The sequence below is a fragment of the Anabrus simplex genome, chromosome 1 (assembly GCF_040414725.1).
Source record: "Anabrus simplex isolate iqAnaSimp1 chromosome 1, ASM4041472v1, whole genome shotgun sequence".
Lineage (NCBI taxonomy): Eukaryota > Metazoa > Arthropoda > Insecta > Orthoptera > Tettigoniidae > Anabrus > Anabrus simplex.
Genome location: NC_090265.1, coordinates 1,804,168,582 through 1,804,193,411, shown reverse-complemented (window position 1 = coordinate 1,804,193,411; position 24,830 = coordinate 1,804,168,582). Strand labels below are relative to the sequence as shown.

Sequence of the window (24,830 nt, the reverse complement as noted above, 5' to 3'; positions counted from 1 at the left end):
GGCAGGTGGTCATAATGTTCTGGCTGATCAGTGTAGATTACCATTCTTATGAACTCTGCAGTAAAAATTCTTTCTTACTTTTCAGGATTATGGTTCTCCACAGGAAAGGCCTCACGTATAGACACTCCCAGTGAATTCAGTAGTGATAGCGAAAAGGAGCTATGCTCGGACCGGAGATAGGTGTCGTCAAACAGTTGGAGACCCCATTGTTATTCCAGTTCTGAGGATGATTCTGTTGTTGTACGAACACAATCGTTCAAGAGGAACACTGTGACGACTGTGCCTATATTCTTTCTCAGTGAAGATGTGTCCTTTTAGGGGTCTGATGATCTGACATTACCATCCAGTACCTGGGAGCAGACACTGTGGCTCATATTTGTTTCCAGGGTAATTTGTATGCTCAACAAAAAAGACTATTCCTCCTAATAGGTCAGATGAAATATATTCATTTTTAGGCTTACAATTCTCTTTTTTGTCTACCATCATGGGCCAAGGATTCGAGATTACTAGTCAGATGAACCAGATCTTGGTGTATCTGTCGTAAAGGAGACAATGAATTGTGACCGGTATTTTCAAATTTTGGCCAATATTCATATAAATGATAATGATACCATTCCCCCTTACAAGGACAAATTATACAGAATTCAGCCAGTGATAGTTGCTCTTAATAATAATTTCCAGAAGCTTAGAAAACCAGATCAGTATCAATCTATTGACGAAAGTATGATTTTATTCAAGGGACATTCATCCATCAAACAATACAACCCAATGAAACCGATAAAAAGAGGCTATAAACTCTGGTGGTGTTCAGATATGACCGGATATATACACACACATGCCAGTTTGATGTGTACCAAGGTAAGAAAAGGGACGACGGTGTAAAAACTGATTTTGGACTTGGGGCGGTCTGTGGTGAAGAATTTGACCTCATCACTAAGGGGATAAAACTACATTGTAGTAATGAATAACTATTTTTCCTCCATGCCACTTTTTGAAAGTTTGAAGTCTGAAGGCATATTTGCTTGTCTGACATTGCGCTCTACGAGACAAGGTCTTCCAGTCTTGCCACGGATAAAGACTTCAAGAGAGGGCATTTCAATTAGGCTACCAAATAACAGACCAGGGTCTTCTTTATGTAAAGAATTCAAATACTTAAGCATCACCTTTCAAATGACCATCCTTCAATAGCCATATCATAGAGAGAAAGACAGCAGCAATCAATGCCATCCGCAACATCAAGAACCTATCTGTGCTATCCCTCAACACAGTGATGCAGTCTTGTGAGATATTTAAGTGCTCTATGTGGATAGGGAACAAAACAAAAGTGTTTTATCCATAAGGACAACATAGTATTTCCCGCTTGGGTGCCTCCATGCCTCCTCAACTTTCTCTTTAAGGTATACTGCGGCTTGTATTGTGCTTGCTTCTGTACAGAATCCTAGTTGGTATTTTGGTATGAACAGGTCTATTTCCTTGGTCAAATGTTCTGCTAGAATGCTTGCGAAAGTTTTATATAGATTGCTTTCGAGCGTTACGCCTCTATAGGAGTCAGGGTTGTCAGCATCTCCTTTTCCCTAGTAGGGTACCTTCATCATTGCTGTTCTCCAAGTTTCTGGTATTTTGGCTGATTTTAAACACTGGTTGAATAGATCTGTCCAGAGTTGCAGTAAGTAGTCTTGTGAGATTTTTAAGTGCTCTATGTAGATGTTGTCCGGACCCGTCGCCTTACCCACCTTGCCTTTACCAACTGCCATCTACACTATGCTTATAGTTAGTCTAGTTTTGTGTACTTGGTCATCATAGGGATTTGTGTGTTTCCTTCTTGTCTTCGTTTAGAAGTGTTGTGTTTTTCCCATGTTTCCATGGCTATATCCCCTGAGTCTGCACGTTAGATTTTTCCGAGAATGGTAAAAGGGTCTTTCTCAGCTAATTTTAAGGACACTTCCTCTAAAGCATTACTTTGTCAATTTATATATTTTTCATCTAAACAGTGTTATGTGGCTGAAGATGTTGATAATATACGAAACATGTACCACTTTTAACCATTAAAGTGCCTTAAGCAATCATTGTATTGACTAGTTGGAAAATAAAAAAATACTTAATTGTGAATCTATGGAAGTGCGATACGGACCATGAAGCTGATTTTATGTGGTCCTGCATTTTCGTTGTATCAAGGAAGGGGTGGACAAGACCAGTGATTTGGGGAGAAGCAAAGGGAGTCTGGGGGCGTAAGCTCCATGTTAGAGCTGCAAAGCGACCTTAAGCCTCTAGTTTTCCTGTGCAAACACCATTGGTCTGCATTGGTTAGGGTTAGGGTGATAGCAGCGCATTCCATGTGGGGCTAGTGGTGGAAAGTTGAATTAGAACAGTAAAGCATTTTTTTTTCCATAATTGATACAGACGTGCAGCAATAACAGCACATTCTTTTTTGGGTCTAGCGGTGGAAAGCTTAATTACAACTATTTTCCGTACTTTTTCAAAACACGCATTGTCCCAAGGCGATAACACGTCTCCGCCCTTATCAGTTCTATTTGTTTGTGCTTTCATTCTGCCTGGGTTGTACGTTGGCCAATAGGAATACTACTTGAGTGACTGACAATGGCGAGTGCTGCTCTAAAGCTCTGGGAGCAGGACAACACAGCTCTCCTCTAAAAGGAATTTCAACTAAGATTTGCATAAGTTCTACTTCCCAATAACGCTACTAAGATTGAACTCCTCTGATAAAGTTGACGTCGTAAAAACTTGCTACGAAGAGTCGTCTCGCTTCGTACCCGAGCCACAGAGTAACGGGATGAGGGTTGTACGTACATGTGTCCCATGTAGGATAGGAGGAAGTATGGCTATTAATAATCACGTTTGGGAAATGGGCTTGAGTTTGGCAATAGGTTATTTCAATTTCTGAAAATGATACAGAGAGATGAAATCTAAAATCACTACAAACTGACAGCTGGCATCGCAGACAAGGCAGTAAAATTAAATTATAGGGAGCCCTACTGTAAATTAAATGGCATTATTTTGAAATGAAAATTGTATTTAAATCTTACCTCTATTACTTGCAGATTGCACTGTCAAGGCTATGGGCCCACCACCTACTTCTAAAATTATATTTACTTTCATAATAAATTATGCAACATTCTCCATACCACTGCCATTGGCTGAGATTTATAAAATACGACATTACACCCAGAATTCAACATGAATAAAAGTCATTAACAACTACAACACAAAGTCTTATGTTATACAAAAATCAAATGTGATACATTAACACCAACACACCTCAGGAAATCAAGACTAATTATTAACAACTAAATAAGAATAATAATGTTATTTGCTTTGCGTGGCACTAACTACTCTTTTGCGGTTTTCGGAGACGCCGCAGGAGTTCTTTTACGTTCCAGTAAATCTACCGACGCGAAGCTGACGTATTTGAGCACCGGACTGAGCCAGGTCGGGGTCAGAAGGCCAGCGCCTCAACTGTCTGAGCCACTCAGCCCGGCAACTAAGACACTAGCAACAAAAGAGCATCAGGCTGTGGGGCTCCCTACTAACCAGGCTTTATTTATGCTAAATCCCTCCTTACTTTGATAATGATCCCATCTTCTCTCGACTTCAATCAGTTCAAGCTTTTACCATACGCTAACAACCGGACTCGAAAAATCCTGCGCACTACTAGCTCGCCATGGCGACTGGAAATATGAATCCGGAGCCTTGGTTTTTGCGACATTGGTATTCCCAATTTTTACCTGCCAGTAGATCTGATTTTTATGTGGACAGATTAAAAACAAATTATAACACATTAGTTCCCAGATAATGTTCCAAGTTTCAGACTTACCCTGACGGAATTCTTCTCTTCAAGCTGACAAAGAAGCTTTGGTGCAAGACGGACCAAACATCCCGCAGGAAAGGTTTCTAAAGTGAAGTGTCCACCTGGCCAGATGGCAAGGAACTAGAGAATTTTGGACGAAAGAAAATCGAAACAATGGCGCAGCATTTTAACAAACAACTTGTAGATTCTACCATGGACATTGAAAATGTAAAGCAAAGCACTCTACACAAATTATATGAATTCAAATGCTTGGCAAGGGGATAAAGTTAAGTCAGATTCTGAGCTGAGTTGTGTGGAGAAAAAAAAAAAAAAATTCCATTTCTGCTCCAACATAGCGTCTGTGGCATAGAGCCCAATTTGGGCCCGTTTCATTCTTCAAGTATCTTTGAATAGCAGCACTAGATTAGATCCTTAACATAAAATGGCTCTTTACAAAGCTCGTACACTAATCTGGACTTCGTGTTCGTAGGTACACCTGATATTCGCTTTAGAAACCTGGCTTTTAGTTTCTCTAGAGTCCTAAGGTCAACCACAGGAGAAAGCCATAATAGCAATAATAATAAACCCCCACCACCCCAGAAAACAGATACTGAACAAGTCAACACAACTAAATCTCAGCAGTGTGATCCACAAGAACTTCCACAGGGATACACCCTGAAATCCTTAGAGAAACGAAACTGATCCTGAAATCTTCATAATCCGCTCGCCTACGGTAGAGTGACCAACAGGGAGAAAAGCCCTCGGTTCTGAAGGAGAATATACCAGAAGAGATCCTGGCCTACTCACAAGAGGACTCGAATGGGCAAGAAAAACAAATTACAATGAGCATGATCGGACAGAAGCACCAACAATCTCAGGTCCAATCATCAAGCAACCTAAGGCCGGCAGTGCAGCAAAGAGTGCCTATATATTAAGTTTCCCAAAGAGTAAAGAGAAGCAAAGAAGAGGTGCATCCATCTCGTTATCGAATGATTAGTTGCAGAGTAGTGTACAATGTGCGTGTTGTAATGACCTGGGATTAAAAGTAGTAGCCTGGATTTAACTCACTAGCTACAGTTCACCTGAAAAAGACACATTATTATTATTATTATTATTATTATTATTATTATTATTATTATTATTATTATTATAGCCAGTCACTACAAGAAATTTTTGCCATGCCGGACAGAAGTGATAGTACTGCTAACAACAATTCCCAAAAGAAAGATATCTATCTCTGCCCAGCATGTAACACGGAAGCAGTCGGATGTGATGGCGTGTGTGTTAAATGGTTCCATAGAGAATGCATTGGTATGGGAGCAGGAACTTTTAATGCACTCAAGTCATCAAAAAGCAAATTAATGTGGTTCAGTTCTGAATGTAAGATAGCTCTTGATGACTGGAGAACTGGGAGAAATGCCACATGGCAAGTCCAATTGGAAGAACTGCGGAAGTCCAAACAAGAACCGGAACATTTTCAACAGGGGCTTATGGAAAAACTGAGCCTGATCGAAACCAAGATCTGTACCCAGGAAGGTGATATGAACAGAATCTGTCATATCGGAACAACCCTTCAAGCAAAGAAAACAAGCTGAAATCCAAACTGTACAATGCAAGCCAGGTTAAGGACAAATATCAAAAAGAAGGAGAAACCACAGATGGAAACAGTAGCTAGGAGCCAGTGCGAAGGGAATAAAAACCAGGGGAAAGAACAGAATAAGATAGTAACAATAGATGAAAATGGAAGCAATGCAACCATACAACACACCATAGGAGGGTACAAGCGGGACCTTTCACAAGTGATGGACACTACCATCCCTAGTGCACCAGGTTATTAATAATCTTGACCACGGTGGCCGGGATTGGATCCGTATTGACTTAATAACAGTAAATATGCTGGAAGATGGTCCGCCTAGTCAATACTATTTATTTATTTACCTTTCACCTTAACATCTAGTACATGTTTCGAGAATATTATGCATTCTCTTCCTCAGCTAGTGGATTAAAATTCAGTATACAATAAGACCTGATAAAATAGGGGGGCCCCCATTAAAAATTCAAAACAATGAGTATTACAATGTAACACTTAAAAATTTTTTGATGGTACAAACATAGAATTAAAATCCCATCTTGTCAAGTACAAATTACAAAACACAATATAGTAATGTCTAATTAAATACAACGTCTTGTGATGATATGAATTCTCAGTATCCTTGATGTTGCCTTGCGTAGTTCAAAAAAGTAGAACTTTCTTAAGAAATGTATTAAAAGTAACGTTATACCTAAACATTTGAATTCGGTGCAAAAGAGAGGTAGATTGCTGCGTCATGAAATGAGAACACAGCGGAAAGTAAATCACTTGTGGAATGAAGATGAAATCAGGTTCTTACACCTTAAGAAAACGAAGCTGAACAACACGCTTTATGAGTTACACCTACTCATCACTAGTCAAATTTCGACTCTGGAATGGGAGGAGGCGCAATTTAACATTGACCTCTCATTATTTACAATACTAAAGAAAAAACAAGATATTCTAGATAGAAAATACCAGAGGCTCATTGAAGGCAAACGCATCACCAAAGATGAAATGCAAAACAATAACCCATACACGACAACACACACATTTTATCCACCACTCAAAAACCTGACCAACGTTGATTTCAATGATGACGAAGTTGAAATCTTAAGTAAGGGTCCCAAACATAACTGGCCACACACGAGTAAGACTGTCCAAAATAGAGAACTAGTGAAACTGATAGCGGAATCTGAAGTAGCAATTGCAGAGGTACCTGTAGATGAACAAGAGAATATGAGGTTCGAGGCTAAAAATAAAATTTGTAAAATAATGGAACATAAAACCATCACAGATACCCATACAAATAACAATCTCCGAAAGATTAATAAGAAGATCAAAGATAATAACATAATTGTCACGAAGGCTGACAAGGGTAACACTATAGTTTTAATGAATAAAGATGATTACATCAGTAAAACGAATGACTTCTTGAAGGGAGACAACTTTCGTCAGATAAAGAAGGACCCCACTAACAACATGCAAAAGACTTTCAAACAAATTTTAGCTAACACTAATTTTTTGATGAATTCGAATGAAACAAAACGCTTGGTAAATATGAACCCAGGATTACCGAAATTGAGGGCTATGCCTAAGGTACACAAAGAAGGAATACCTATTAGACCGGTTGTAAACTTCAGAAACAGTCCTACATATAAAACGGCCAAATTTGTACACACGTTTTTAAAGAAACATTACAGATTTAATGTAGATACAAGTCTCTGCAAAACCATAGATTTTTGTGATAGGACAAAAAATTTAATTCTATCGCAATATAATACTATCCATAGCTTTGATGCGAAAGATATTTATTCGAATATTCCGATCACGGAGACTATCAACATTGTTAAGAACAACTTTAACACACATAGTTCGTTGAGTAATGTAGAAATTGATGAATTCATCAACTTATTAAAGTTCATATTAGAAAACAACTTTTTTACCTTCAACAACAACGTGTACAAACAAGTTAATGGGTTGGTCATGGGATCACCAGCGTCTGGTATCCTTGCAGATATATTTATGGACCATATGGAATCTAATAAAATAGTCGGTAAAATAAAAGGATTAGACTTATGGTTAAGATTTGTTGATGACGTGTTCGCTATCATTAACGAACAACAACTCAAGCCAAACGAACTGTTAGACCAATTAAACAACCTTGATAAACATATAATGTTTACAATCGAGTCGGAAGATAATAAAAGTCTAAACTACCTAGACGTAACAGTAACTAGAGACAATAAAAACCTGATTTACCAAGTATTTAGAAAACCTACACACACAGATGTTATTAGGAAAGACTCGAACCACCCAGGAGAACATAAGAAAGCGGCATTTTACAGCTTCATCAATAGAGCAGTAAGAATACCATTAAATAGAAATGATTTTAATAAAGAGATAAACATTATCCAAGATATTGCCGAAAGAAACGGTTACCCCAAAAACTATGTCAATAGGATAAAGAGTAAGGTCGTCAATAGACCTAACTCTCTACTTGTAAATAAGGAAGAAAAAAATTCGCTACATTCACTTACATTAATAAACAATCATACAGTTTGGTTAAACTATTTAGGAAACACAATATCCATGTATCCTTTAGGACAGATAATAACAATAATAATAATTTATTGTTCAATTCGAATAGCGTAAACACCAACAGTAGGTTCAGTAAGTCAGGAGTATACATACTGTCGTGCCAAGATTGCAGAAAAAAAATGTCGGACAATCGGGTAGAAGTGTGGTGGTACGGTATAAAGAGCATGTCAATGCACGGAAACATTCTAGATACTCTGCAATGTGTGAACACATGCACGAAAGCAACCATCATTTCACAAATATTGAACGTGATATGACTTTATTACATTCATTAAGCAAAGGCAAACAAATGAATGCCCTCGAGAAATTAGAAATATACAAATTGCAAAAATTTGATGAGAACAGCCTAAATGAACACACTGAAGAAGACAATCAGTTGTTTAAATTGGTAACCCAATACCCTAGTAAGAGGCCAAAAGAGAATGATGTCAAGCATGTAAGGGGGGAAGTATGACTATAGTATCAGGGGCGGTTCCTTCCACCCTTCTTTCCATCCACCGCGCATCCCAATGTAATTCCGTAACCAGTTGGCATACAACACCAGGTGCCTTCACATCTATCCAACATATGCACGCTACACTTAATATTTACATCATCACACTGGTAAGGTTTAATATTTTTGCCCCGTTGTATTCTCATTTTGTTCATGTCGGAGCCTTGTTTTTAATTTCTATTTCCTTCGCTTTTTATAGACCATCTTAACCTATTTTCAACCTGGCTGCATAATACACCAATTAACCGAAGATAATGGCAGGACTCCCAAGTTTTAATGCAACTTCATTTATTCTTGTACAAATCCAATTGAACTTCGCAAGATAGTATTACAATTCCAAGGACACCGTAAATTCACATCATTATACGACACTGTGTTCAATATTTTAATTTAAATAGACATCATTTTAACACCCATTAACGGTGGATATCGGCTAGACTTCAAGTTTTAATGCAATTTCATTCATTCCTAATTCAACTTTTTTGAACTACGCAAGGCAACATCAAGGATACTGAGAATTCATATCATCACAAGACGTATTTAATTAGACATTACTATATTGTGTTTTTAATTTGTACTTGACAAGATGGGATTTTAATTCTATGTTTGTACCATCCAAAAATTTTAAGTGTTACATTGTAATACTCATTATTTTGAATTTTTAATTTTATCAAGTCTTATTGTATACTGAATTTTAATCCACTAGCTGAGGAAGAGAATGCATAATATTCTCGAAACATGTACTAGATGTTAAGGTGAAAGGTAAATAAATAAATAGTATTGACTATGCGGACTATCTTGCAACATATTTACAGTGCACCAGGTGTATATGCTATGGTGTCCAGAGGGCCAACCATGAGCAAAGACTCAAAGAAAGGGTGGACAACAGTAAAGAAGCAACATAGTACATTGAACGAAGAGAAACGAAAACTAATCAGAGGAACTAGACAAGGGGATAATAAACTTCAAGCAGCTGAGAAGAATGGCTGGTTATACGAAGGCAGACTCAGCCCAAATACGACCACATAAGCTTTGGTAGAATATCTACAGGAAAATGGGATCATTGGCAAAATCACCTGCAACACGGTAAGCGACACGGACACAAGTAGGGCGTTCAAGATACGCATTCCATTGAAGGAAATTGATAAAGTGAACGATGAATCTCCTTCGCCAGACAATGTGATCTGTCGGCCATTTTGTGCACCCTGGAAATACATAGGGCGGCAATGAATACATAAAGAGTAATGAACTGGAATGTTGAAGGGCTAAGGTGTTGCCAACCAATGTATTTAGAGACATAGGCATATGTGTGCTGAGAGACTTTTATAACTGGGTAACATGCCTCATTGTCTCCGTTCAAAGTGGGAGTGAAAACACGAATAGGGACCATCATCAGCATTAAGAGCAATAACCGTTGTGCCAGACAATTAAAGGATTACTCGCCTTAGTGAACAACAAAAGTGTACTCACATCTGTCACAATGGAGGCAGATGCTCTCTTCCTGGACAATGATGGGACTACAGCGAGAAAGCTTATCCCAGTTTCAACAGAATTAAAGGAAACTATGCTATTTGCTTTACGTCGCACCGACACAGATATGTCTTAGGGCGACAACGGGATAGGAAAGGCCTAGGAATTGAAAGGAAGCGCCCGTGGCCTTAATTAAGGTACAGCCCCGGCATTTGCCTGGTGTGAAAATGGGAAACCACGGAAAACCATCTTCAGGGCTGCCGACAGCGGGACTCAAACCCGCTATCTCCCGATTACTGGATACTGGCCGCACTTAAGCGACTGCAGCTATCGAGCTCGGTAAAGGAAACTACGAAAGACCAGCAGACACATCATAGATTTACAAGAAAACTCAACCCAAAAATACTAGAGGAGAATATGCCCAGACTGTAAACATCCCCCAGATCAAGGACGGATTGAGGAATTCTTCACCAGCGCAATCGTGGATGCCCAAAACTCTAGCCACACTGTTATGTCTGCAGCAAGTGGACAAAAATGATCTGCTAAAATACCAGGCAGCCAGAAGTACAAGACCATGCTAAGACCACAGAGAACGAGAGGACGAAAGGAAGCACAAGACCCATACCGAGCACTTAGACAAAAAAAGCGACGATTCCCCACAGACATCCCGGATGGCAACATGGGAGGAGCACATGAAGTGAGCCCCAACTGCCAAGGAGACGAGGCCGACACTCAAGATAAATGAGACTCCTATAATCGAAAATGGCATGCGCTTTACACCAGTGGAAGTAGGGAAGGTAAACTGGCATGGCACTTGGTCTGCAACGAACACTTAAAGCTATCATTGCCCTATCTGGAAAACATCTGGACAGAACTATTTAATGAGTGTGTGGCGCAAATCGATCATCAAGTTACTGTACAAAGGGAAAGGTGACACTAGCGAACCCGGCTCCTATAGAAGAATAGCACTGCTAACAAGACTGCTGACTTAAAGGCTGAGTATCACAGTGGATCCGCTTCTACCAGAAGAACAATTTGGCTTTAGACATGGTCAATCCACCTCGATGGCAACTGGAAATCCTACTCACCGAGATTCAAGAGAAGATGTTCGCCATCTTCATCAATCTCAGCAGAGCGTTTGACACAGTGAATAGGAGTGCGCTTAGGTGGAAAACTTAGTAGGGCAGTCAGAGCTGACAAGACTAATTACAAATATATAGGGGCCGTACTTTTTAGTAACAACGATATGCACGAGTTTTTTTTATATCTTCTTTCTTGTCAATATATGACTTCCCAGGTATGGAAAACAACATATTTTATCAAAATGAACTCGCAAAATATCGCGAAATCTGATTCATTCTGCGAATTTCAGAAATAATCACGAACTATACCCCACTTGGTGCGAAAAATGCAAAATGGCACCAGAAGAGCTCTCCAATAAACGTTTAAATGCTTCTGAGAACTTCACTATTGTAGTTTCCTTCTCATTTGCTTGATAGTGCTGTATATTCTCTACACAAATGCACACAAAGCGGTAGGCCTACGCACTGTGTATCGAAAGTATATCTATTCAGTTCCGCGATCTCTAAGGCAGTAAGAAAAAATCAATATCTGTTATCGATTGTTATTGTTTTTACGTCCCACTAACCACTTTACGTTTTTTGGAGACGCCGAGATACCGGAATGTTGTCCCGCAGGAGTTCTTTTACATGCCAGTAAACTAGTGACACGAGGCTGACATATCTCAACTCCTTCAAATACCACTGGACTGAGCCAGGATCAAACCTGCCAAATTGGGGTCAGAAAGCCAGCGCCATAACCATCTGAGCTACTCGTCCCCGACCGGGGAAAAAGAGCATATCCATGAACATCTTCGAGAGCTATATGACTTTGCAAAATGCAATGAAAGCACATCTGGTTGAGGAAGTGAAAGAAGACAGTGTTAGCAAAGTTTAAGGTTTTATAAAAGACCACAGTGAATTTGCGTCCAAGTGTTCGCAAGCTTTATAGTTTCAGACGTCTAATGTGGTCAGCGAGAGGAGTTTCTCTGCTTACACAAAGACACTTTCTGACTGTCGCACAACTCTGCATCCTGATAATGTTGAAACCATACTTTGTTTGTACTTTGGAAACAAGTAATTCAACGTCTAAAAATGTAGGCTATGTATAAATTTATATCACAGAGCAGATCACCTAACTTCATTTCAAAGTATCAGTGGTTTATATATTTATTTCCATAACAATTTGCATATTTGGTTTTTCTAAGATTTAATAACAATGATACATTACAAGAGTTTACTTTAAAACCCCTTATCACAAAATTAGTTACATTTACCCCATACGCTATTACAAGGAAGATTTCACAGGAAACATTGATCAATAGAACAATTTATTTCACAAAATACCTACCGAAATAGTGTCAGTTTTAACACCAAAATCAACTGTTTTATTTCATTAAAAATAAGGCTCCTACAACTATACTGGCTGAAAATCAAATACAGGTGTGGGGTGGGCTGTGAAAATCAAACTGGATAAGTCAAACGGTCAATGTGCTACTGGGCGATCCACTCAGTCCAGTATTGTTTAACATCTACACGAGCGAAGTAGTAACCAGAGTCAAGGAAGGCGCACCGAACACAAGCATCTGACATGGCTCTCGCCTCAGAAAACATAGAAGATTTACAGAATGCGATGGACCTCGTTGCAGAGTGGGCAGAAGAGAATAACTTCTTTTTTGCTAGTTGTTTTATGTCGCACCGACACAGATAGGTCTTATGGCGACGATGGGACAGGGAAGGGCTGGGAGTGGGAAGGAAGCGCCCAAGGCCTTAAATAAGGTACAGCCCCAGCATTTGCCTGGTGTGAAAATGGAAAACCACGGAAAACCATTTTCAGGGCTGCCGACAGTGGGGTTCGAACCTACTATCTCCCGAATACTGGACACTGGCCGCACTTAAGCGACTGCAGCTATCGAGCTCGGTAAGAGAATAACTTGGTGATAAATGAAAGAAAGACAGAATTTGTAGCTTTTAGAAAAGGAGGTAGGCTGCAGAGAAGCTATAACATGCAAAGGACAAGTGCTGACTCCAAGGAATCACTTTAAGTACCCGGGCATCACCATCCCAGTAACCGCATCGGCCTTTACAATCCATATAAGGGAAAGACTAGCTGCTGCTATAAAAAGCATAAGCGACATCAGACATATCGAGAATGTCCGTAGCTACGGCAATGAAATTATTTGAAGTGAAAGTGATTTCTGTACTTACTTATGGACTGGAATTAATATTGGAACACTTACTGAAGAAGCAATTAAGGAAGGTTGAAAACCTAAAAGGGAGATACTTGAAAAAGGTAGTAGATCTCTCAAAATACACGCGGTCGCGCTACACTTATGTACTAGTAAGGGAAACATTCTAGTAAGTAGAGGACCTGAGGTTACAACTGCTTTTGTCAGCTACAGCTGCCTACACGGAGCTTTTACAAGAGTTGCAAATAAAAAGGAATAACATACACGAAGAATTTTACACCACCATGGCTATGCAAACTGTATGGAAGCTGAGGCACTTAGTGGCTTCCACCACCGAATCTGCAGTCTCAAGTCATTCCACGAGTGTATTTGTGGTTTGTGCGGATAAAGAGTGAAAAATATCACGCCATGAAATGTACCGGCACAATTCTGTCTAGAATAAGGTGGGTGCACCTTCCTACCAACCAAGAGCTGACCGTCCCACAATCAGATGATAAACAGAAACCTTTCTAACTGAACCCATGGCAACCCTAAAGCAGGAAGGAAGAATCTCCTGTCTATATAACAAAAACATGGAAAACATGGTTATTGTCTTCACAATTGTAGGACTTTACATACAGCCACAAATGTCAACAGAGGATGCGTTTGAGTCCGTTACCCGAGCAATCTCTCTAATCGAATCTGAAGAAAATGTTATTGCTGGGGATTTAAACTGCAGACTAGACAAGCCAGACCATAAAAGCAAGTTAATTTTTGATTTAACGACAGAAGAGGATTTCAAACTGGTGAACAGCACAACGGTGCAAGTGCCATAGATCTAGTGTGCATCAAGGGAAGATATCACAAGATGAACTCTCGTCGTCAGCCAATACACCGCTCAAGAAGCACATTCCCTTTAAGACATGCATTGAAATGAAATAGACAGTAAAGGAAACACAAAACACCAACATGACACACACAATGGTGAGAAAAATTGCTAAAAACAAGACGAAGAACTTACGAAAGGGTGCAGAGGAAGCGATGCACCACCTTAAAACCAACAACCTTCATCTGGCTGCGAGAAGACAGCATTAGGTCAGTCACCGTCCCCTATAAGCAAAGAAATGCGAAGCTATGGTTTGACAGGGAATGCTATGAACTGAGACGTATAACACTGCAAGCCCTCCATAAGGCCAGACATAGCGGAGAAACAGAGGACATTAAAGAACACTCAATGAAACGAAAAAAGCACAAACTCATTCTAAAAGATAAAAAAATGGCATCATCAGAAACAAGAAGCAGAAAAGTTAGTCGAAGAGGCAAACAGAGACCAGTTCGTTCTCTTAAAATGGAACAAAGTCCAGCAAACTACGACAATACAAATGGACATCTGGGAAAATCAATTCAATAACATCATTAAGTGCATCAACACGAACAGGAAGTCAACCAAAGTTGCACCCAATCCCAATAACGACTTATGAGGTGAAACAAGCTGTATCAAATACCAAAAATCAGGAAAGCTGCTGGTCCTGATGGGACAATGAACTTATTAAGACAACTGAAGACGTACTCCTAGAAGTGTGGACTGAATTATTTAACGCGTGTCTAGACAGCACGCAAGTACCTGGATCTTAAAGGAGGTCCAAGATAAAAATTATTTATAAAGGGAAAGGAGATAACATGGACCCAAACTCATTTACAAGCATCACCCTAGAAAACAATGCTTTCAAGATCTTTATGAGGATAATCACGGACCGATTAGTGAGAGAAACAGATCATCTCCTCCCTGAATGCCAGTATGGCTTCAGAAAACAGCGCTTAACACTGCAGGCAATAACGAACCTAATAAGTGAAATAGAACAGACCTTAACATTTCCAAAAGGAAAATACTACGCAGTACTCATTGACTACACAAAAGCTTTCGACACCCTGAACAGAAAGGTAGCGATTGAGAAACTAGCACAAATGATTGTAGAAACACACAGCATTACTGATCTAGTATGTGAAATTAAATCGGATGTATCCCGTGTGTGAACTGGTCCCTTGGTTGTTTATTGAGGTTTGATGGTAACTGGCTCAGTAATTCTCCGTTAGGAGAACAATCAACACATTACTGCACAAAATAATGGCTGAAATTACAGCGCAAGGAATCCCATAAGGGCTGATTTACGCCGATCTACATGACGTTTTGTTACCAGTGGACTTCATTTTTCAACCATTATGTGTGATTTTTGGCGTTTCTCATCATGTTCATTTTAAAAAAAACAGCAACATAGTTTATAATAAGAGCTCACCCAGATATAAAAAACTGGTTTTATCATAAACAGTTTAGTGCAATCGAACGTAGATATATTGGACAACGATTTTTAAGAACATCTAATTACCATAAACTATTTTTAACATTTAAGCCATCCATTCCGTTTTACATTTTAAACAATTTGAATGATTAATTTTTGTTTTAATAGACATAAATATCTTATTTAAAGTGTTAAATTCATACATTTTACCAATGTATTTTAGACATTCTTTTGCAGGGCCCTGACCTACCAATGTTTTAGGTTTTCTATTGCTGATGATGCTCACTAAGATTGAGCGAAACATGTCCAATTTATGATTTAATGGTTTCATCCTAAACATAAGGATTTTGTGTATTGGAAAGGTGGTTCTTCAAATATATTATAAATATAATAATTTATTATTGTATATGAGCTCGCGAGAGAAACTTTCCTGATTGAGGACCTGAGATACAATCTTATTTTACCAGGAGGGGCAGCTTATGATAAACTGATTCATAAACTAAGAGAAAAACAGAGGCACATTTGGGAAGACTTCTACTCAACGGAGGCCATGACAGATCGGAAATGGATGGAAACAGGCTACCAAGTGAGACGTATAGTTCACAGATTTCACTTCAAGATATGTGTTAAAACAAAGTATTTCATTAACCAAACATAAGCTGTGTGTGTATGCTATGTGACCAAATATGTGAAAGATATATCCAGAACTGTTCCTCGAGGTCCTGTTCGATTAGCGAGTTTATCAAGGACTAACACTTATGCAGAACCTATTAGTCGTCACGTTATTAAATCTAACTGTGATCCTCTATGCACATTGTGCGCAATAAAATGATTACTGTAATACTTAATATGACATCCAATTATGATGAAATTTCAGATAGACATGTTTCGACCCAACATAGCATCATCCTCAGTAAAACATATATAATAAACTAAAAACGTTAGACACACAATATGAAATGCTTTTCTTGGAAAACATGATGAAAATTAAAAATATGAGGTGGTGGTCATTACAAGAGATTTTGTGCTGGAAGTCTTTTTATTGTAACTCCATCAGGGGGCCAACGAGAATATTACAACAAAAAGACCTCCGGCTAAAAACTGTTTTAACAACCACCATCTCATATTTTTAATTTTCTTCATGTTTTTTTTAGAAAAACTTTTAACATGCACTTCATATTAAGTGTCTAATGTTTTACTGAGGATGAACCTATGTTGGGTTGAAATATGTCTGACATTTCATCTTAATTGGATGTAATATTAAGTATCGACTAGGAGGATAATCAACACAATTTTCTACAATTTGTAAGAAGTTCAACCATCAATACGGATCTAACATGGGATTTATAGCCTGTAACGGTTTAGTTTAAAACAATAATTTGAGGTCATCAATGGCATCAGACAGCTTTAATAATTTAATGTTTATGGACAAGAATGACCCATCCTACGAGAATCTGATCCATCCAGATAAGTGAAAAATTGGTATTACAATGTTCAAACTACCAAACACCACCATGGACATAACACATACACACACTGCTGTATTGTAAAACTTCACTTAAATTGCCTTCATTTGGTTTAATCTTCGAGGGATAGTCTGTAGATTAAGCTAAGAGTATACTTTTTACACCAGTAGCATGTAGGCCTATGCATTTGTATTTGTAGTAATGTGATGCCTAGTTTTCAGGACTGGCACTTGGGTCAGAAGGAGCCCTGTTAATAACACATTATCACTGCTACACTATAAGCCACTACTGACCCCAGCAGCATATTATGGTATACTGTATTTACGCTAATAATACCTGCATATTTTTTTTAAAAAAAATATTGAGGCACGAAATTGGGGTGCGGGTTTTATTTGCGTCAATGTTGGCTTTTTTTTTTCTTTTTTCAAAATCAGCCTTCCTAAAGTTAGGGCGCGGGGATTATTCGCTGGTGGGGATTATTTGCGTAAATACGGTATTAGATATATTGTAATAAAACTGATCAAACAATGCCTTAAATGAATGTTTTACAAAATCCTTTTTAGACCTTTAGTACTCTTCCCAAAATAATAAGTTAGAAGTCAACGTGGAGTGGCTAAGATGGCCTTGCAATGCACTCAACAGGCTTGTCAACATTGGCACATTACACGCAGCCTGTTCCAGTTACAGAGATTACAGCTACAAAGTGACAAACATGAAAGATAGGTCATAGATTCACTCACTACAAATATACACTGTTGGCAACCAGCACACGCCAGACAGTTTTAAACTTTGTGGTTTTCTTATGGCAGTTCTAATGGAGACAATATGAACATAGCCTTCATCACAGCAAATCAGTCTCACTTATCGGGGCAGGTTGATGGGTCTCTGGCAACATTAGGCATGAATAAGTTAGAATGCAAAGGTATCTTCTACCCGCACAGCGAGGTGTCTAAACACCAACATAGCGGCTACATTATACTTGCACCTTGTTCAAGCATTCTAACCTAGTTATCACAAACAAGCGGGATGGGTACCAAAGTGCCACATTACTGTTTAGGTTGCTGACTTACTAAACTCTTTTCCCATTCATTTCTGTAAGCCATATAAAGTTGTAGGGCTGCTTTTGCATCCTGGACAGATGAGTGTTCACCTTCTTGTATAGAAACACCCAGTAACACTTTAGCTAATTTACGCAAGGAAGGTGCCTTCATATTGAACATTTTTCTGAATGTGCTATATTTAGCTGTATCACGTATACTTCTTTTAGGATGCTTTATGCCAAGGGCACTGAAATCGTTCTTTAATGCATGGCCAACAACTATACGCCCTCGCAAGATATCACTTACTTCTTGTTTAACATTTAAAAAATCTTCACCATTCTCTAAATTGTGAGGACGGATACCACTAACCCATGTTCTGTAATCTTTCACAGGTTCTGTTGGTTTAACATATTTATCATAAACACACTCACCAAACCTATTCACAATAGACACTCTTGCTAGCATATTTTTCTTCTGATCCTCGACCCCCACCATTTCACAATCCATACCAATGATCTTCGTCAGTCTCTTGGTATTAGGTTCACTCAACTCAGACGAAGATTTATATGGCGAATTAGATGTCGCTTTATGGACAAAGTTACTCCTATGCCGATAGGATTTCTTAGGTTCAGTAGGTCCTTTAGAGGCCAGAAACAACTTCCAATTAGCAGACGGTGTAGGCTCCAGAATACGAGGCTTTCCCAAAACACCCGTGTCTTCTTTCCTCGATTCTAAAGACTGTATGTCCTTAGAAACATGAGACACTTTACGGCGTTTATGAGCTTTTCCCATATTTCAAATGTAACTGACAAACTTTTCAAAACCGACACCACAGTCCAACCTCAAAACTCGAACACAATTCCACGGGATAACCATAAACATGGAAAATTAATTTTAGAATACAATAATTGGCACATTTTCGCTGCCTTTCTACCAAGTCAGATCTTCTCTTCGCAGTTCACCTACGAAGCTACGCTTGTACCGAATTTCACACTATCTACTGTACAAAGATTGTTGTTGGAGAGGTTATGGACTCTATTCCAACCCGGGTGGCACTCACGCGTAGCGACTATGTTTCTTCTTCTTCTTCTAATGATTTTCTTGGGCGCTGCTGAAAAGCCATTACCCAATCACAACACTTTTTTTTTTATCTCAAAAGGTTATTTCAACTCCTAACCCAAGAGGGTTAGGCGGGCCATCAGCCGAACGGGCGGCTCTTAGGCCATAGAACTACAAAGTAAAATTAGAAATACATTTCTTTCTTTCTTTCTTTCTTTCTTTCTTTCTTTCTTGAGGAGGTTGGTTTGGGATTAAGTATGCTGCTTCCCAGTCACAAGTCCTACTTAATATTTCACTTGAGTCACTTCACGATGTACTCTCATCATTAAGAACCGTTTTAGACACAAGTATACTTGGTTATATGTAATAGGAAAAACACTATTCTGTCCTTCGTGACTAGAGCCATACAAAATATTACACTTTATGAACTTTTAGAATACACAGATATCCTAATGGTCTTTAGCAAAACAAAACTAAAAACACTTAACTAGGATGTGACAAGAATGAAACGCTAGGGTCGTGATACACTCTCCGGGAACGTATAGAAGTGCCACTTCTCTGCATTCCAGAAAAACAACTGAATTTCTAAAGCGTAATTACAATTTGATTTGAGTGTTGTCAATATACTCGTTAAGAAGACGTCCTTTCAAGTTGTGATCCTGTGTTAGAGAAGGACAATTATGTGGTAATTGTGAGTGGTACAAATGACATTGCTGCAAATGAAGGTGAGGAACTAATTATGACTCTCAGAGGTAAGATTTCCAAACTACCTGACTCAAAAGTAATTGTAGTTAATGTGCCACCTAGGTATGACCTTTTAGAGGACTCATGTGTGAACAAAGCTGTACATGATGTAAAAATAAAAATCAAGAGATTATGTAAGAGTTTTAGAAATGTCTATGTAGTAGATACTTTAGGTCTTGGCAGGCAAATGTTTACTAGGCATGGGTTACATCTGAATGGTAATGGAAAAGCAAATCTCTGTAGACAAATTGCTACAATTATCAACAGAGATTTGCAAACTAATCTGTACTTAAGAAAACCCATACCACTAAACTGGCACATACAGGGAAACTTGCCAGAAAACACAGACCCTTAAATCAAGATCTATGTACAAGGATCTGGGTTCCAGGGACGTTCTCAACTCATGAGTCAAACGTTACTCAATTGCAACAGTCAAGTTTTAGGGAGGAAGGAGGTCTGAGATTGCTCTTGGTACACTGTCAGAGTGTAGTAAATAAACAATTAAAATTCGGTACATTGATGGAATCTTATGAGACTGATGTGGTGATAGGAGTAGAATCATGGTTGAGAGAAGGGGTGGGTAATAGAGAAGTATTTCCAGAAGGGTACACAGTCTGTCGTAGAGACCGAGGAGTTAAAAAGGGAGGGGGGGTGTTTATTCTGGTGAAGGAAACTTATTGTTCACATGAATGGTTTACCGATGAAAGGGATGAAATATTAGGGATAAAATTAGTTTGTCATAATAAGAAGGAGGTGGGAATTATAGGAACATACAGGCCTGGAAGAGAGGAAAGAGACATGGAAATATTTGAGAAAATAATAGATTATACTCATAAAAACAATAATAATGATATGGTAATAATTGGGGGAGATCTAAACTTGCCTGAAGTTGAATGGAATGGAGCTGCAAGTGAAGCCCATGAACAGAAACTGGCAAATAAGTTAATTTGGGAGGGAGGATTTACACAAGTAGTACAAGAACCGACTCGTCTCAATAACTTACTAGATGTATTCTTGGTTACACCATGGGAAATTGTTGATAAAACTGAGGTAATTGAAGTAATAGGTGACCATAAGGCTGTAATAATGGATGTAGGATTGGTACCAAAAAGGCTTAATAAGAGGGTCACACAAGACAAGAAATTATACAGAAAAACTAAAGTTGATGAATTTGGGACTTACCTTAAATCACAATTCAGTTGTTGGATAAGTGAAGGGAGTAATGTGGATACACTTTGGGCTAAATTTAAAGGAATCATTTGGGAAGGAGAGAAGAGATTTGTACCTGTTAAGAAGGGTAAAATGACCTCAGACCCTGTTTATTATACAAGGGAAATAAGAAAATTAAAAAGAAAATGTAGAATAGTAAACAGGAAAATCAAAGAGGGTAGGGAGAATAGAGAAACTAGAAAACAGCTAATGAGGGAATTGAATAGAGTGAAAAAGGAAGCAAAAGAGAATTATATGAATGGCATTCTTCAAGAGGGTAATGACCACAAAGGGAAATGGAAAAAGCTGTATTCATATATTAGGAATCAAAAAGGAAAAGGAATCCAAATTCCTACAATGGTGGGAGAAGAGGGTGAACACTATTTAACAGATACTGAGAAAGCAAACCTCTTCAGTAGGGAATTCAGAGATTCAGTAGAAGATTGTCAGGACTTGGAAACCATAACAGAAGATAGAGAGGGAGAGACACATAGCGAAACAAGAAGCTTCTCATTCACAAATGAAGATATTTTCAGAGAAATTCAACTGCTTCAGCAAGGAAAAGCAGCAGGAAGTGATCAAATTACTGGGGAGGTATTAAAGACGATGGGGTGGTATATAGTGCCTTATTTAAAATTTCTCTTTGACTATGTCATAAATAATAGTGTAATACCAAAGGAATGGAAGGAATCTATAATAATACCAATTTATAAAGGAAAGGGTGATAAAAGGAAACCAGAGAACTACAGACCAATCAGCCTGACCAGTATAGTTTGTAAAATACTGGAGAGTATAATAGCAAAGTACATCAGAGGGATATGTGATGATAAAAATTGGTTCATGAGGAGCCAGTATGGATTTAGAAAGAAATTTTCTTGTGAGGCATAACTGGTGGGATTTCAGCAGGACATATCAGATCAGTTGGATTCAGGAGGCCAGTTAGATTGCATAGCCATAGATCTTTCCAAAGCCTTTGATAGAGTGGAACATGGAATATTATTAAAGAAATTGGAGGGAATAGGACTGGACGTAAGGGTTATACGTTGGATAAGAACATTTCTAAATTCAAGGGTTCAGAAAGTCAAAGTAGGAAATAATATATCACAGGAAGAGAAAGTTTGGAAGGGAATTGCACAGGGTAGTATAATCGGTCCGTTACTTTTCTTAATATACGCAAATGATTTAGGGAACAATATAACATCGAAAATAAGATTGTATGCAGATGACATAATTGTTTATAGGGAAATAAATAACATTGAGGATTGCTCAGAATTACAAAGGGACATTGAGAGTATCCAAGAATGGGTTGAAGAAAATAATATGAAGGTTAATGGAGGCAAATCAACTGTTACAACATTTACAAACAGGAGCTTTAAAACTGAATTTGAATATACTTTGGATGAGGTAGTTATCCCTAAAGATGGCAAGTGCAAATACTTAGGTATGAGATTTGAAAGTAATTTGCACTGGAAGGGTCATGTTGATGACATTGTTGGGAAAGCATACAGATCGTTACATGTCATAATGAGGCTACTTAAAGGATGCAACAAGGAATTAAAAGAAAAAAGTTACTTAAGTATGGTTCGTCCATTATTGGAATATGCAAACAGTGTTTGGGATCCTCACCAAGAATACCTGATAAAAGAACTAGATGGTGTGCAGAGGAAAGCAGCAAGGTTTGTAACAGGGGATTTCAGGAGAAAGAGTAGTGTATCAGAAATGTTAAAGGAACTTGGTTGGGAACCTTTAAGTAAGAGAAGGGAGAAAAGTAGACTTATAGGATTATATAGAGCCTATACAGGAGAAGAAGCATGGAGAGATATCCGTGAGAGGCTTCAGTTGGAAAATAATTATATTAGTAGAACTGACCACAAGTACAAAATTAGAAGGAATTTTAGCAGAAGCGATTGGGGTAAATTTTCATTCATTGGGAAGGGCGTGAAGGAGTGGAACAGTTTACCAGGGGTAGTGTTTGATCCTTTTCCAAAATCTGTACAGATATTCAAGAAGAGAGTAAACAACAACAGAGAAAATAAATGAAATGTTAGAGGGCATTCGACCAGTGCAGGATATTGTAAATAAAAAATGTGTGTGATTAAATTAATTCCATCCCCTGGTCTATGGAGTTTGGACAGCCCAAGTAGGGGACTGCCTGTAGGGGTGAAGTACAGTGGGGACTTCGAGGGCCCTGGGACCGCTACGGTAGCTGTGAAGGCCCTTCAGGAACTCTGGAAAGTGGTAGCAAAAGGGGCTCTAGTTAAGACGCAGCAGGTCGTTATGCTACTTATGTTCCAAAATGGGTAAAATATAAATATGTAAATAAATTCAATGTTAATTTTAATCTTATACCAGTTGTATATTATTATTAGAAGTAATTTCACATACTGTATATGAGTTGACTATGTTTGTAAGATATTATAAGTAGAATTTTGTAAACAATATAAATTTATTAAGGATGATGTATGTGTTTAATAGAACCAATTATTAGCGTAAATTGTATAATATTGTATTCTAGGTAAATTTTCTTTGTCTCTTGTTAATTTAAAATTTAGTGCTTGACAATAATGTATTTTAGTGTACCATTTGCCACCGAGGTAGACACCTCATTTGCAAATAAAGAGATTTTGATTTTTGATTGGAATAGTGATGATGTGTGGCGAAGGTTGTAATAGCAAGACTGAAAGTCGAGTAGGCAAAAGTATGGGTAATCTAATTAATTTCCGCGTTAAAATTTCCTGGTGTCGTGCGTATTGGGGGCATTGGAAAAATAAGTGGTCGCTGTCTCCATAATTATGTCCACAGGAACAAGCTGAGTTCTTCGTGATATGAAAACGGTGTAGGTACACAGGGCTTAGCGAATGAATAAAACGTAATCTAATAATGTTAGTAATGTGACGTCGCGTGTACTTACCGTTTGCAAACCACGGTTGTATTGGGATGTTAGGTTGCAATTGATAATAGTATTGTCCTTTCGTACCAGCTGATAGACGCCATTGTGTGTGCCATACAAGCTGAGCTTGATGTTTAATGCGTAGGAAGGAATCGGAGACCGGAATTTTGATTTGTAATAAATGAGCGGTATCTGCACTTGCTTCTTTGGCTGCTAAATCAGCTATATCGTTACCTACGTGCTGACTATGCCCTTTTATCCATAATAACGTTATAAAAAAGCCAGACGTCTCGAGTTTAAAAAGAACATATTTAACTTCGTATACATACGTATTTTGACTTTGGGAGAAAGATTGTAGAGCTTGTAGCACACTTTGGGAATCACTGAAAATATTTATTTTTCTGTAATTCAAGTGCTGGACATATAAAAGAGCTTGGTATATGGCATATAGTTCTGTTGTAAAAATGTTTAAAGTATTCGGCAACGGATATTTGAAGCTAGTGTGTGTTTGTGGATCAAAAAATGCTGCTCCAACTCCAGTACACGATTTTGAACCATCGGTAAAAAGATGATAATCTATAGAATTTATTAAACCTTTAAATTTCTTATGAGCAGGTGTTTTGAGGGTAGGTGCACGAATAGATTGATTCGACGAGGCAGAAGGCACAATAATAATAGATGGACGGAATATTTGAATATCATAGAGATATGAGTACATATTCAAGCGTGGTGTTCGTAGAATGGCCTCGGGAATATGTTGCATTTCAACGTACGGTATGCCATATATATTGCGGGGTATTGATGATTATTAGGGGGACGCTGTTGGTAATATTAGTGTAATAATTTTAATTTAGGGAATATAATGGAGTTCGATCGACTAATATGTTTGAGTAGAAATTTTTTCGAAAATTTTAACCTTCGAATATGAAGCGGTTCTTCTGAAGTTTCCACCAACAGGGC

General features: G+C 38.3%; 1 protein-coding gene across 1 annotated transcript; it reads right to left on the bottom strand.

Moving 5' to 3' along the window:
• Positions 1-12,153: 12,153 nt before the first annotated feature.
• Positions 12,154-19,032, bottom strand: LOC136883087 (RNA exonuclease 4). The gene has a single exon (XM_068225700.1). The coding sequence runs from the start codon at positions 18,758-18,760 to the stop codon at positions 17,975-17,977; it is 786 nt and encodes a 261-aa protein (XP_068081801.1). The 5' UTR covers positions 18,761-19,032; the 3' UTR covers positions 12,154-17,974.
• Between the last annotated feature and the right edge of the window lie 5,798 nt (positions 19,033-24,830).